At 41.8% G+C, this 15,584-nt stretch overlaps 2 protein-coding genes across 2 annotated transcripts; both read right to left on the minus strand.

The window, feature by feature from the left end:
- Window positions 1-1,543: 1,543 nt before the first annotated feature.
- On the minus strand, window positions 1,544-8,654 carry aldh3b1 (aldehyde dehydrogenase 3 family, member B1). Its single transcript, XM_038709860.1, has 10 exons — window positions 8,519-8,654; window positions 7,100-7,269; window positions 6,121-6,231; window positions 5,641-5,761; window positions 4,664-4,749; window positions 3,971-4,052; window positions 3,390-3,782; window positions 2,796-2,962; window positions 2,612-2,711; window positions 1,544-2,304 (listed from the first exon to the last, which is right to left on the minus strand). The coding sequence occupies exons 2-10, from the start codon at window positions 7,259-7,261 to the stop codon at window positions 2,117-2,119; spliced, it is 1,410 nt and encodes a 469-aa protein (XP_038565788.1). The 5' UTR covers window positions 7,262-7,269; window positions 8,519-8,654; the 3' UTR covers window positions 1,544-2,116.
- Window positions 8,655-9,844: 1,190 nt separating this feature from the next.
- On the minus strand, window positions 9,845-15,361 carry LOC119896436 (serine/threonine-protein phosphatase 4 catalytic subunit B). Its single transcript, XM_038709873.1, has 9 exons — window positions 15,203-15,361; window positions 14,323-14,584; window positions 14,100-14,151; window positions 13,954-14,004; window positions 13,392-13,493; window positions 12,960-13,133; window positions 12,661-12,787; window positions 12,343-12,532; window positions 9,845-10,747 (listed from the first exon to the last, which is right to left on the minus strand). Exons 2-9 carry the CDS (start codon window positions 14,430-14,432, stop codon window positions 10,618-10,620), a joined length of 936 nt encoding a protein of 311 aa, XP_038565801.1. The 5' UTR covers window positions 14,433-14,584; window positions 15,203-15,361; the 3' UTR covers window positions 9,845-10,617.
- Window positions 15,362-15,584: the final 223 nt, after the last annotated feature.

Genomic DNA, 15,584 nt, shown 5'->3' on the forward strand with positions numbered 1-15,584 from the left:
ACCTTATCCCATTATTGCATGTTACTAACACAACTTCTCCCCTTTCCGGTAGTCTTGTGCTTTCTCGTCCCTCTCCTCTCTCCTCCTATCACTTCCTGCAGGTTTTCTGGCTCTGGAGCTGTGGAGTCTGGATCTGTGGCTGCGGGTCGCCTGCTGCCCCCGTGTTCCTGCTCGACACCCTCTACTGCAACGACTATTGTTGCTAGTCTTATTGTTATTATTGTTATTATAATCATTAACATTATGATGGTTACCATTAACACTATTATAAATATCTGTACCATTTTTCATTTAGTTTATAGCAACATTACCTTCGCTGTCTGTACCTCTGTGTGTATATTGTGTAGGCTGCCTCCCTCCCCTCTCTCTCTCCTTACATCCCTCTCTCTCTCTCTCTCTCTCTTTCACTCTCTTTCTCTCTCTCTTTCTCTCTCACCCCAACCGGTCGAGGCAGATGGCCGCCCACCCTGAGCCATGGTTCTGCTCGAGGTTTCTGCCTCTTAAAAGGAAGTTTTTCCTTGCCTCTGTCGCCTAGTGCTTGCTCTTGGTGGGAACTGTTGGGCTTCTGTAAATAACATCACAGAGTACGGTCTAGACCTGCTCTTTTATGAAAAGCGCTGTGAGATAACTGTTGTTGTGATTTAGCGCTATATAAATAAAATTGAATTGAATTGAACTATATGTTAGTTATTGGCAATTAGTACTTGTGCTTCTGAGGAGCCAGTAAGACACTCATCTGCTACTAATACATTATTATTTACAGTATTACTACTGACACTGTAGCTGTTAATATCATTACTTTTATGCATTGCTGTTCAAGAATTTTTCATTTTAATACAGTGCAAACTTAATACTACTACTATTACCACTAGCATGACTGCTGCTACTGCTGCTAGTTCTAGCTAGTTTTAAGTGGTTGAAATTGTTTTAAAGAAATTATTTTAGAACTTGTATTTGACTCTTGTAAAGCACTTTGTAATAATAACTAAAGATTATTATTACCAGTAGTTACTTCTAACCACTGCTTACTTTTCTAAGTTCCATGTGAATGGTGTTCTGTGCTGTATAAGAGCTTACCTCATATTTATGACCCAGAAACAGAAGGAAAGGACTTTAAAGAGGGTCCAAGGGTGTCCCTTTGTGTTGAAAGGTGGTGAGGACATAAGGGCTGTGATGATACACTTGGATCCCGACAAGCCGAGAAGATTTTTAACACCGCTTTGAATAAATGGGAAATGCTGAAATATATGAATTTGAGCATTAAATACCTACAATACTTAGACTACTTATCAATGTATGATGTATCATTAGTTATCTATAACCTAAATGTATAAATAGTAATGTAATAAGCTAAACATATTATTAGTTATCTACAGTATATTCTTAACTATTAGTTCTAAATAACAAACTTAATAGTAATATGTGTCCTAAACGTATCATTAGTTATTTATAATGAATCTAAGCTTGCATCAAATGAGATTCTGCTTGAGTGTCCAGTGCAGGTGGTGAATAACCTGCATCACATATTTTGTAAATGAATAGCAACTTTCAAATACTTTTATATTTGGCAATAAAAGTAAAATGTGAAATTTATTTACAGTATTTCATGAAAAATACTATGGAAATACAGACAAGAACACGTCTGTCTCTGAGACACCAAGGGAAAATAAACTATTAGTGAATAAGAAAGTGTTAACAATACACTGACACTCAAATTAGGTTATTAAAAACAATAACACCATTCTGAACACGTAAAGATTTCAGTGCAAGATGATAAAAATAAGCAGAGCAGTGAAATCCCTGGCATTTGAGAAATGAGACAGATTACATTATTTCATTCAAAAAATAACAAACTTTTGTTTTAATTTGTGTTGGGTGCTCTGTAAGTTCTGTTCCTACTAAAAAACTCAGAGTGAAGAAGGATCCTGTAGATACAAAATTATAATTAAAATTGCCTGCAAGCTTATTACATAAGGTCTGCTTTGGGAGATCACCGTGCACGATGAAAAGAAGGACAAACACAGTGTGTTAATAAACACAAGCACACAAACACAACCTTCACTGCACAGTATAAAAAGCTCCACTATCTTTACACACGAGCTCCCCCTGCCTGTCATCACATGAGTGAGCAGCTGCCTTTGGACGAGGTGGTCCAGCGCAGCCAGCTCAGTTTATTGTCACTGTAAGGTGGGTAGCGCAGGCGGTTGAGTCTCTCTAAAGCCCAGCCACGCAGCATGCAGGCCCGCTGGTGGCTGAACGTCTCAAAGGTCCAGCGGCCATGGTAACTGCCCCAACCACTGGCTCCTGGAGGGAGAAAAAAAATCTCCACCAGTCAAAAAAACATGCAACATGTCCCAGTGTCTCTCTTCATTATATAAAATCAGCCTATAAATAACTTAGAAACCATCAAGGCCACTCTGAAGATGTTCTCTGACCTGACTGAACTTCAGATTTGAAGTAAAATGATTCAATTCCACTACAGCCAAATAAAGAAATGCGTCTTAATCCAAATATAAAAAACCTCAACCCTCTTCAGTAGTGGTAACTTTTGAAAGTGGGCGGCTCAATGATCACACGAGTAGGAGAAGCTTTAGACCAGGTTCACACCTACCTACACCTCCAAAGGGCAGGGTTGGCAGGGTCATGTGGACGATCCCGTCATTAGAGCAGAATCCTCCACTCCTGGTGTTTTCCAGCACTGTTGTTACCACCTTCCAAAAAAAAAAAAAGATCAATGTGATGCAAAATACAAGACAATATGTCTACAGCTGTGATGCAGAGTTCTGTGTCCTTACAGAGGATTCATCAGAGAAAACATAGAGGGCCAGTGGCCTTTCTCTGCGGTTGATTAAATCGATGCCTTTCTCCAGAGACTCTACAGTGAGGATGGGCAGGATGGGGCCGAAAATCTCCTCCTCCATTAGAGCATCATCTTCAGCTACATCCACCACCACTGTGGGAGCTGTGGAGAGCACAATGACAGAGGACATCATTATACATGTGGATCATGACATTACAGCCACTATGTGAATGATACAGAACCTCAGTTCTTTTCTGCAAAAAACTATGAAATGTTATCATGCTGTATGATCCCACATTTCTAGGTAACGGAATTATCAGCATGTACCCAGCTGCAAAATCACCTAAACCTGCTACAACAGGCTTCAAGTGAGGTTTAAGGTCACAGAGTTCAGATTTCCACAGCCCAGATCATTTTATTAGCCGGTCAGCTCTGGGGCACTATTTACTATCGTGAACCAAAGTGTGGAGAGAGGTATACAATATCAAACCTTGTACTTGGCTTTTCTTTTAAAAATGGTGCTAACAATACACATTTTACACTCTTGTTTAGATGCCACCATACTGCACTCTCCTGCTTCTCAACCCACCTATGTACTTGTCGTCCAGGTTGCTCTCTCCTCCCACAACAACCTTGCCACTGGACCTCTTGAGGAGTTCCATCAGTCGAGTCCAGTGTCGGGGTGTCACGATGCGGGACAGGTCAGGACAGTTCTGAGGCTCCTTGCCATAGAAAGCCTCCAGGACCTCCCGGATGGCAGGCAGCAAGGCGTCCCGGGTGGCCGGTGAGCACAGCACATAGTCCGGAGCCACGCAGCTCTGTCCGAGGTTAAAAAACTTGGCCCACACCAAGCGGCGAGCGGCAGCCTCAATGTTCACCCGTCCGTATATGATGCACGGACACTTGCCACCCAGCTCCAAGGTCACTGGGGTCAGGTGGACCGCGGCCGCCTGCAGGATGGTGCGTGCCACAGGCTGAGAACCTAAAAGTCGGAGCTGAAGTCAGTGTACAAAGAGGAAGGGATTCATCCTCTGGTGAGCATGAATGTAGTTTCTCCAGATTAATAGAATACAGCTGGCTGATATCTTCCTATGGAAGAAAGTGTTGGACGGATACTACACAGATCAACATGTGACATGCAGTGATCTGATCCATCCCGGAGGCGTTTACCTGTGTAGAAGATGTGGTCAAAGCGATTCTGCAGAAGGGCCTTGGTCTCCTCTGCGTCGCCACAAACAACTGCGTAACATTCCTGCCAAAATGAGAGTCCCATCTAAGTGCAAGTGTCAGATCCACTGTGCCGATCTCTAGCTTATTACACACTCACGCACACGTATTTTTCAACTGTAAAATGTCCCGGATGGGGTCACCACCCAACCTTATTTCGACAAGAGAGCTAAAAACATTACTAACCTGGGCCTTATGTCGGAACATTAAGCGCCAAGCATCATGTAGGGAGCATAAGGAACATTTTAAAGTAAAAGATCGTAATAAAAAGACTGTTGCTGCTCCATGGATATGTAATTGATTTCTATTCTTCCTCTTTTCATGTAGCCTACTTATAACGGTCTGTTCCCTCAACAAATGGATGGAAATATTCTGTGTTTCACTTGATCCCAACCTCAATGACACTACAGGGAAATTATGTAAAAGCTTATGAACTTCCCACAAAGTACTGAATGGTTCTGTATTGACTGTATTCGACTGTTCTCGGCTCCCTTCTGAATAAACACATTTACATCACAGCTCGAGTTTCAAGTTTTCTGTGATTAGAAAGATGATCAAAAACTGAGTGTGTTGGTTTAACAACAAACAAAATAATAATAAAAACATATTGGAGGGAAAACTCAAAAGTGGCTTTACCTGAGACAGGTATTTGGGGATGAGCTCTGCAATCAGAGCGCCTGTGACGGCGCTGACGTCTGAAGGCTTGATGACCACACAGTTTCCTAGTCAAAGACACCAGCACCATCCAGTCAGTAGACAGCAGTGAATGACAAAATGTACACTTACACATGTTTCTACAGCTTCTTCCTGCAGTTTTAAGCCCAATTCTAGCTCCTTAGCCTTTTCGATGAGGGCTACGTTTACTAAGAGTGCTCGTTGTGAGGTTTTGCGGACTGTGTTGAACTGGATCCGACTTGTATCGAATGTAGCTGCTGATTCCAAATTGATCGTTGAAAACATTTACAGAAGAATCTGAAAAAAAATCTGCAAACTTTGTGGTACTTCAACTTAAAGCTGCACCAACATGGATCACATGACTATTTGTATGTTAAATGAGTCGCTCAATATGATGATCCCACACAGAATTACCCCCAACTCTGCAGTTCCCCTCAGCTTTACAGAGCGTTTTGCTCATCTCCACTGTTTTGGTCCACTCTCACTGCTGTCAGTGATGTTTTTGCCGAGCAGGAAATGCACCACGGGTATATAAGATACCGTGGAACTTCCTGATTCCTATGCATAAGAGCATGCAACCAAGTAGTGCTTGGTACAAATGTACAAATACGGAAGCTCTACGGTTAAGAAGAGGTAAAGCGCAGGAAATAATCAGAACATATAGCGTACACTTGAACTGATGTTGATATTTTTCGGTGGGCCCTTTTTTAGATGACTAAAATTTGTTTTCCTGCTGACCCTGTCCACAGCAGTACGTTGGCTCAGCTTCAGTGCCAGTACAACTCTCTGCTTCTCCAAACTGGTGCCACGCTGACCACCACCCCACTGCAGGGAATACACCGGCCATGGGTAAGTACCTCATACAGCGCCACTTCAAAAACCTGAACTATCAGTACACTGTCAGTTGTATATTGTGGTGATACGGGTGTGGATGATACCTGCAGCAATGGCTCCGATCATTGGTAAGATAGTGAGTTGTAGGGGGTAGTTCCATGCCCCAATGATTAACACGACTCCCAATGGTTCCCGCCGTATGCTACAGTCATCTAGCTTTGTGGCCTGAAAATTGAGGAATATCAAAAATTAATTCAACAGAAAAAGTGTTTTTTAAAATATAAAAAATGACAAATGTGCAACTGCCAAAGGTAAAAATTAGCAAACATTTGCCTGCTCCACCCTTTTTAAAGGTTTGCTTGGGTTTATTCAAAACTTTATATCAATAGCAATAGCAATAGCAACTAAAGGGGCCCTCAACCAATATCAACATGAAGTGCAGTTTATTGGCATTTCTATTGGTCAGACAAAATACTTAATAAAAACGTTCTAAAAAATAACTGATCGATGATCATTGTTGAGCCCTTTAATGTAGATAAAAATATGTGCAACACCCAGTGTAATAAAATCATTGTTACACCTACCAGGTTCTTGCTGACATACTCCGGCTGCATCCAGGTTGTGAAGTTAGCAATAGTGTGGTGTAGGTCATTGATCACTATATCAACCTCGGACATGACGGCCTCAAATTTTGGCTGATGTGCAAAGACAGCAATAAGAAAGGGAAGTTAAAGCTTACTGAACTGTAGCAAACACACAAAATGATATACTGTGCTTCAAATACCCTGCACGTGAGCATGCAACCATAGGCACCTTTTACAGGTTAATCTCTTTGTATTCACAGTATCCCAGAGTTTTTAAATGTGGTGTCTGCGCTGGCGTCCCCGCGCTAGCAAACCAGTAGTGATGTGTTTAATGTCAACCAGCAATGACTGGTTTGCCAGAGCTGGAGGGGGGGGGGGGTAAATTCTCTTTACGTTCCAATGGTTTTCAATCAGTCGAATGCTCCCACACAAAAAAGGAAACAAATCCTGTATCTGTGGCTGTGGCAGGACTGTAATAAGCAGGCCTACCTGCCCGTCTACCTGAGCTCAGTCACTCCTGCACTCACTGTGCATCAACATGTTTTTGGGGAGTGGCTTTTGAAGGGAGGACTGAAGGGGATCTCTTTTAATTGGATACTTCTTCTGTCTTTTAGTTCTCCAGTGTTCTCTACCGCAGCTTAAATATGTGTTTAAAAAAAAAAGTTTTGTGTGTAAACTCAGCCCAAAATCAGAACTGGAGAAACAAAAATTGTTTGAAGTTGAATAGGAGGAGGAATGAAAACATTACATAACTGGTCTTTTATAAGGAAAATGTTCAGTAGCTTTTACTTTCAGACTGTTCCCTTACAGGCTTTATCAAATGTTCAATGTCACCATCACGAGGACAGCTGGGGTAGAAAAGGGCCAGACAGAACTGCTGTGCCAGTTAGTATCAGGCTGTTAATCCTTTGGGTTTGTTTGGTTGCATATTTTTGTGTTGAGGAAGTAGAGTGTGTGTGTTGTACTGATGCGAGCATACCTTAGCGAGGTCCTTGTGCAGTGCATCTAAAATCCGTTCCTCATTATCTTTGATCATGGACATAAGCTTGGTCAGCTGAGTTTGACGAAACTGCTCTGGTATTGTGATGCCTGAACGAAACGCTGACCCCAACCTGTCCACAACCTGCCTCTGGGTCTCCATCCTTTCACCTGGAACACACACACTGAAATAAATCTCAGCTTTCTGATGACTTGAAATGAGAAAAGGAAGAACCCATTTTATAAACTAAATGGCTATTGTTATTTCAGCAAGGCTATTCTGAGTTTGTGTTTATAACTGTGAAAGAAGTGCTTGTCAGAAAGTTTAAAGTAAGCTAGTTGAATAATGAATGAAATATCGTTGCATATTAAGTATTGCTTCATTAAAGATGTTCCCAGGAAAAATAAGGGCGTGGCTCTTTTTCTTGCTTATGTGCCTGTCATGCTTTTAAAAGCCCTTGTTCAGCATCTGCTCTCTGGCATGTTCCGCACTGTTACAAGTTTATCACCACAAGCCATAGACTGGATGGCTTTCCGTTGGTTTCATATTCTGATATCCTGTAACACTACTGTGTAGGCTACATCTTTATTTGCAACTGACATCACTTCTCCCAGATAAATCACTGCGGCTGGCTTTTTGTGGCGCAGCAGCTTTTCCAGCCGTTTATCAGATGTAGTCGGTGTGATCAGCTGAATGTGCAGGCTCTCTCTTCCTTTCTTTGCTTTATTAAAGTCTTTAATAACTTGTTTAGGCCCACTCCTTAGTCATTTTTTATAGGCCTAGCCAACTTCTTCCAAGGAATTTAATTCCTTTTTTGAGTATTTGAGTATCAACTTATAAGGATGAAGTGTGGTCTGATACAATTTCACAATATTTTATATAAAACAGTTGGGCTATTTGAAAACAAAGAAAGATCACATTGCTTGACCATAACGACAATAAAAACAATAATACCAATTAACCACTATGGCATTTTACATGGGTAGGCTACTGGTATCGTAAATATGTGGACGAGGCTACCCACACACCACTGTCAGACAGCGAGGGCACGCATCAGTCTCAGGTGCCACAAGCGGTAAACTGGCGGCGATGAGCTGGTTTTAAGATCACAGATTGCCGGACACATTTTGACTCACATTACGTTTATAGTTATAGCCTACATTCAACCGTAAGGTTGCGTGTAGCCAACAATAGGAGGAGACCAAACCAAGCGGCCGTGTAATGTTGGCAAGTTGATTACCTGAGGGACTGGCAGAAGTAGCAGGATAATCTCAGAAAAAATCTATTTCCCTGTCTCTGGAATTTACAGGAATTGTCCACGAAAACTATTCGTCCACGATAGGCTAACTAGTAGGCTAACGTTATTTTGCAAACTGAATAAAAACTAAAATCATGAAGCAATCCTGCAGTTGAACCTACCTGTAACTCTTGAAGTTGGTCAACCCCGCAGCCCAGTCCCGGTTGAAGGCTGGAGACAGGTAGGGAGCGATTTAATGTTTCCGGGTGTTGTCCTTTTTCTTAACTACCGGTTCACTTTGGAGCTCTTGAAATGGGAGGGGGATGGGTTCGGCTGATCTTGAAAAACTAGCCTTAAAACTTGTCAGGCGAGAGAGCACTTATCTTTACCACTGTGGCATGATGACATTACATCTCTCTTTACATCCTCTCTCTGGCATGGCGGCTTCACTCAAATAGGCTGTCACTTCAGTTGATCTTTCATTGCTCATTCAACCATGACTCAGGTTCAGTAGAGGTAAAGTGTGCCTAAAAACTAGAACCCCTGAAAAGCGTTACATACTATACATATTCAAAGAGTGGGCATCTGATCCAGATATTAAACAATAGTAATGATACAGATATCAATGAAACTTAATAAAAGCACTAATAAAAGAAACTGTAGCAGCAGGTGTCCAGTAGGAACATGGGAGAAAACTACATGACAGGGAAGATGTCGAGTTAGTAATGTGCATTGGGTAAGACTGCATCCAGACGGGATGAGAGCTCAATACATCATTCAGGCATGTGATTGGCAAAGGGCAAAAAAGCAGGAAAATATATAGAGACACCCCGATTAAACTGGCAGCGGCAGGACCCATGACAATACCTTATTTGGTGGATGAGTTGCAGTGGGAATCAAAGACAAGTGTCTAATCCACTGCACCATCGCTCAACTCTCAACAGCTAAATGTGCAACATGCAAGATGAAATAATTGAGTCTGTAACTAAATAATATAACTACTAACTTTCAAATTGGTTCAGTAAAAGTTAGATTATTTTGAATGAATAAGAGACAGCAGCAAAGGTCGTCGCCTGTGTAAGACCTGGTGGCCCAACTGTTAAAGAGTTATATTATTCAGGAAACTCTGATCAAACAGCCACATCAGTCTCTGTGTGTAGGTTTGTAAGTTTGACATTTCAACTCTGGCAGCGGGCGGGAGTGTGCGTGAGAGAACGACCGCGACGGTTTCACAGGATCGCGCCTGTTACACAGAAGATGTTGCCATGGTTACCTCGCGGAGCGCTTGTTTGCCTGTCTGTTGATGAGGAGCGCAGATCGAGCCGTCTGAAACGGCCTTATATAAACCCTGTCACAACCATTCACAATAAAATTTTTATAACTTGCCAAAACCTTCTAGTGGTGTAATAAGGTGCTATGGGCTCTTAAGATATGATGGTGCTGGTAACGAAGTGGATATGCAACAATGGTTAATATGCATGAATCATTAAACCACACCTGAAAATAAATCCGCATTGATACAAAAACTTTATTCTCACAATATCAAAATTGACAGACCTACAGAGATTTGTAGATTAAAAGTAATTAAGAGAGAAAACAAGGAGAATATAGTGACTCCTGCTGGCCAGTCATTACATGTCTGGTATTTATTTGTGATGATGCTGAGCAGCAGCACTGGGTATGTTAAATAGTGACACAGATGACTAGGCCGTTTTGCATTAAATCCTGGCAGCAACAATTATACAAAATCAAAGAGAACATATGCATTGAAGGAATTCATTAAATGATGAAACTTCCAACATCTGCATATTTTTGGGAAAATAAGAAAAAAGTTTGAACTCCCTCCAGATACTTCTAAAACTAACTGACAATGTCCGTCATGAAAAAAATACTACAAGAGTGGTGGAGGTTAAGTCAGGGAGGGAGAGTGTTGTATCTACAGAAAGTGATGGAGGAGGAGAACAGAAAGAAATGGAAGGAGGCTGAGGGGAGAAACAAAATGGCCATCTTATATAGTTGAGGGGAAGTGACAACAGTCATGGGCCCAGTATCCACCTCACCTCCTACACCTTTCACAGTGACTGCTCTGTCAGGCTTTGGCAGTGCGGCAAAAATCCAGCTCTTCCAAGATGAAGCTGTGCGGAGCTTCGCAGGGTCTGGCAGGTTTTGTCTAACTGCTCTGAGTTCAGACTGACAGAACGGCCCGGCAGCAGGATGGAGGGTGGCTGGTGTGAAATGGTACTGAAGATTTCAACACATCATGGCTGTCCTCTCAAAGACTTCACAGGAAATAGTCGGCTACTGGCTTTTTGGAGGGGATGCCTCTGGTCTCTTGTGGAGCTGCCTCAAATATGATGAACTCGCGCTGTAGATGCTCATCCAGCTCCAGGATGGCTGCCACATTGCCACATCTGATTGTCCAGAGAGAGACAAAGAACTTGTTACAGACAAAGTCGTCTCAGACTACTCACTCAATGTGATGTAAAATTAGCCATGTGTCTTTAAACTGGTTTATACTTTATTACAGTCTTAAAATTTCATTAGCTGTAGGTGTTTACATCAGGTGTAAACACCTACATGTGTTTTGTGATAATTACACTGATTACTAAATCAATTACCTAAAACTAAACAAGCAACAGTTTGACCGACTGGTTGATCTAACAACCTTAGCCACAATGTGCACAAGCACATTCATACTGCATGACATATCTGCAGCGGCTTCAGTGCTTTTATCTGTGTCTACACGGGATCTGTTCACACACAGTATTGACAGCATTTAGGTCAGTTCCAACACACAAAAAATATGCTTCAGGCTGTGATTACATGCATAGTGTGAGTGAAACATGGGTTTTATGCGGCCTGTGTAAACAGTTGGATAGATTAAATGGAGTGTTTCTCTTCCATCAGACATGTGTGAGATAGACGACATGAAAAGTGGCTGTGTAGAAAACCTTTATATCTTTAGCTTGGACTACAGCATGATGAGTGCAAACATCTTTTCTAATGCCATATCTAACAGGAGAGAGCTATGTTGTACAAAGAGGGTAACTGATTTAAGTTTAGCACACACACTGATGCATTAGTGGGGATTCAGAACGAACAGCAATAGGACAAAAAAGCACAGAGGGCTGTGTTAGTGGGGGCGTGTTGTTTAATGTACCGGTGGGACAATGAAATATGATCAAAGGAAGTCCTGTTGGCCTAACAGATTAACACACTTGAAATGTGTATCTCATGGCAAAACGGTTTGTGATGAGATTGTACAAATCTGTAAAAAGGTATGACAGCTGGAATTATTTTACTTTTGTCCTGATGACAACGTAAACTACCAGGAATGTGTTCTTGCATGTATTTGCTTGGCCAACGTAGCGCCAGATGACATTGCAGCAAAAGGTGAGCCAGGTTCAACTTTGTTTTGCCAGACGACCCTGAATTGGTACCCCGCTGCATTGATGGACTGGATCCATTCAAATGAATGAGGGGGCTGTGCTTTTTCACCGTCGGCCTGAACACAACACTGCACATTTCAAAGTGCTGAAAACTCACTAATGATTGCTGCTAACCAACACTGACTTTGATCCATTTTTGGAGCAGTAAAGGTTCCTACACATTTCCATTTCAAAATTCTATACTCTCCAGACTTTCCTGTAGATTTTTCAGACCCTATTTGATATCCAAGTACAAATGGCTAGACATTTAGTATGCAACTAAATTCAACATGGAGGTTTCATTCTGATCATGTATGCTATTTTATTGCGAAATAATATTGTAGCTTATACAAATCAATTAAAACCAAAGCACTGTGGCCGTTCAGTCCATACTTTCATTCATTGTTTTACTTACAGACCTGGAAATGACTAAAACCAACTTTGATACTTTTCCATACTGCATAGGAACCCTGAGCAGTGTTTGTAATTGTTACTTAAATACTTAAGTCTTTCTACATGGAGCTGTTGACATTATGTCCATTCAAACAGGAACTATGAGTTTCACTGTATCTACCTACCTGTAGCAGTAGTTGGGTGCAGACCACACAGTGAGCACAGTCTCGTTGAAGTGCCATTTGTAGCCCTCCATGACCAGCTGGTGTGCTCGACAGATCATATGAATGTCGTTGGCGGCGTTAAACTGGGCCACCACGTCACTCCCAAACAAATAGCCAGCACCTCTGGGACTCACCCCCCACCCTGTGGTGTCTGGGGGAGAGAAGATCAATCAGGTGAGTGCCAGTTTTCCCTTTATTATGCCAAATACCACTTCTTTGAATGTTCACAAGCATGTAGATTAACAATGCAGTGTTTAAAAGGCTTGACAGGATGTATACCTTCAGGGTCTGACCACAAGAGATCACACATGGGCCCATCGTGGGGCACTTCCTGTTTCCTGTCAATGGTCCTGATCTGGTCCAGTGTCTGGATGGAAGGTGACAAGCCACCGTGCACACAGAAGATCTGAATGACAGAGAAGAGTGCATCAACCCAACTGATTAAGGACCTTATATAATGGCATCTCAGAAAGTTATTTCTGATAAGTTGCTCAACCAGTTATTAGACTTGCAACACCTTCAATGGAAACATTCCAGTCCCAGTTTGTTTTTAAATTTGAAGGAACAATGTCTCTCACCTTGCCATCAATGATAGCAGAGAGGGACAAGTAGTCAAATATCTCGGTGCAGTATCTCCAGACAGTGACTGAGCCGTACTTGCGGAGGCACTCGTCGTAGAAGCCATACACCTGGGTGATTTGCCGGGACTCGTGGTTTCCCCGGATCAAGGTTATCCTGTCTGGATAACGCACCTGAGGAATGCATCAAAAGCAAGAATGTAAAGAAAACAGGGTTTCACAGGCCCTGTGCATAACCTAAAAACCTTAAGAGATTCAAAAAAAGGTTCTTTCAAGTAGAATTTACAGGCAACACACACACACACACACACACACACACACAGCTGCTTCTCGTGTGGCATCTCAACTATGACCATTTCATTTTAAAACTTGCAGTAAAGGAATTGGTTTAATTTTCTAAAAAAAAAAAAAAAACAACACATTCATATGTACCTTAAGAGCTAGCAGAAGAAGGAAAGTCTCCACACTGTAGAAGCCTCTGTCCACAAAGTCACCCATGAAGAGATAATTTGTCTCTGGGACATCACCACCAACCTGTCATGTGGAAATATTAAAAACAAGTAGTTAAACAGGTGGATAAGACACGTGCCTTTGGTGTGAGAGGCCCAGGTTCAATCCCCATGGTGACCCATCCACCAATGTGTCCCTGAGCAAGACACTTAACCCCTAGTTGCTCCAGAGGTCTGCGACCTCTGACATGTATAGCAATTGTAAGTCGCTTTGGATAAATGTAATGTAAACAGTACACAAGTCAAGAATCTAATGGGCTATTAAATCCAACTGCAGCTGTAAAGTTTATATCCAACTGCAGTTAGTGTGTCTTTTTGGACGTGTATGTGTGTACTTTAGGGTAGTTCTGAGGTTACACAGAAGTTATAATACCCGCTGCAACACAGTAAGGGACAATATTTTAATAAATTATAACAAAATACTAGTAAAATAAGGACTAAAGAATTACACCAGAATTATTCCTCAGGAAGAAAAACAAACTTACTCTAAACAGCTCTTTTAAGTCATAGAACTGACCATGTATATCACCACACACCTATGAGAAGCAAAAACGGGAGACATTAATGCCACATTTAATGAACTTCACGTCAAATTCTGAGCAAACAAGAGCCATTAGAAAATGTTACTTACTGTGACAGGAGAGTCGACTCTCTGGACATTGCTTTCTTCAACCAGAATCTCTCTAAAAGTACACACACATATTTAAATTACTACTGGCTTCAATTTGCTTTGTGTACACTTTTTGCAACCCAGCACAACGGGTGTATCCAGCAGGAGTCAAAAATCTCATGAAGCTTTCCTGTACATACTAACATGTTTTCATGTGTCTGTATTATAGAAATTCATCCATTACCTGGCTTTGGCACACAATGCTTTGACTTCGTTTTCTTTAATGAGCTCACAGCGTCTGAGCTGCTCTATCTGTCGGTCCAGGTCACTGATGTCCCCCATTGTGACACACATAGGGAGAGCTGCTCACACACTACGGTCACACACTACTTTTCACACACACCGGGGTCACTAGAGCCACAACAGACTCCCTTCCTCTGAATTAGATGGCGCTCTTCAACGCTTGTACGCCAGGCTCTTGCTAAGACGATGTTCAGAATAAGGAACTGTGGAGGAGGGAAAAAATAATACAGTGAAGCGACTCAATAACAATCTTGAATTAAAACAAAACCAACATCCACGTAACTGGAGAAACATTTATAGTTAACGTTTGTTGCTTGATAACGACCTGCGTTTCCTCAAAGTGATTCCTAACAAAACGATAAATTCATCAGAACTATGGAAAACTCGTATTATTCGTTTAGCTACACACTGAATAAATATATTAAAATGCACCAGAGAAAACGAACGTATTTCGTCAAGGAATGTGAGGCCTATGGGCGTTGCTAAACAGTAAGCTAACCATTAGCACGTTAGCTTACATCACGGCTAACGACGTCAGCGAACAACCGACTCTTTTCATGACTTATCAAGCCATTTTGTTTGGAAATGTGTCCTGAAGCTTAGCGCTAATGTCTGCCAACCGGCACCGAACAACTACACATACTTATTGTGCTAGCGAAGTAAAGAACCGTTATTTAGGTTAACGTTAGCTGACAAAATGCTGCATGTAAGCTGGCTAACCACGGCTAATTTCGTGAGCAAGCGAGCTAATGCTAGCAAGGCACATCAAAACGATTCACACAGCGCCGCTAATTCAACAAAACGCGAGTAAAAGTAATTACCTTTCACTGAGTGACAGCAAAACTTAGACAATCAAATATCAATATATTTCATTCCGTGCGTTGTGTTTTTTCGCCGTCCACCGGCTCCTCTTCTTCCCCCGGTATCGTCTTCGCCGGTTTACTCCTGCCGTGCTCATGAACACCAACAGTAAAGTCGTCTGTAACTTCCGGTGCAGGGAACGCGCATTGCTCGGTCTCGCAAGCTTCCAATCGAATCGTATACAGTCTATGGTTCAAACTGAAGAACGTTAACACTTCAGTTGGATAAAAAACATGTAATCTGTCTTAAATAGATGAATTGAGAGCATCAAGATAAATAAAAATAAGGGTGCATGACATTTGAAAGCTTGGCGATGAAGGATGTAGGGTGAAGTATGTGAGA

The sequence above is a fragment of the Micropterus salmoides genome, unplaced genomic scaffold (genome assembly GCF_014851395.1).
Source record: "Micropterus salmoides isolate LMB-PRFRI ecotype aquatic unplaced genomic scaffold, ASM1485139v1 Ms_hic_scaffold_10, whole genome shotgun sequence".
Classification (NCBI taxonomy): Eukaryota; Metazoa; Chordata; class Actinopteri; order Centrarchiformes; family Centrarchidae; genus Micropterus; species Micropterus salmoides.

Coding starts and splice junctions, on each gene's coding strand:
- aldh3b1 (XM_038709860.1), bottom strand. CDS start 7,261: ATGGAGACCCAGAGGCAGGTTGTGGACAGGTTGGGGTCAGCGTTTCGT. Junction 3,783..3,970: donor TGACCACATCTTCTACACAG/GTAAACGCCTCC, acceptor TCCGACTTTTAG/GTTCTCAGCCTGTGGCACGC. Junction 2,712..2,795: donor TTTTCTCTGATGAATCCTCT/GTAAGGACACAG, acceptor TTTTTTTGGAAG/GTGGTAACAACAGTGCTGGA.
- LOC119896436 (XM_038709873.1), bottom strand. CDS start 14,432: ATGTGTGTCACAATGGGGGACATCAGTGACCTGGACCGACAGATAGAG. Junction 13,494..13,953: donor ACTTAAAAGAGCTGTTTAGA/GTAAGTTTGTTT, acceptor TCCACATGACAG/GTTGGTGGTGATGTCCCAGA. Junction 12,533..12,660: donor CTTGTGGTCAGACCCTGAAG/GTATACATCCTG, acceptor TCTCTCCCCCAG/ACACCACAGGGTGGGGGGTG.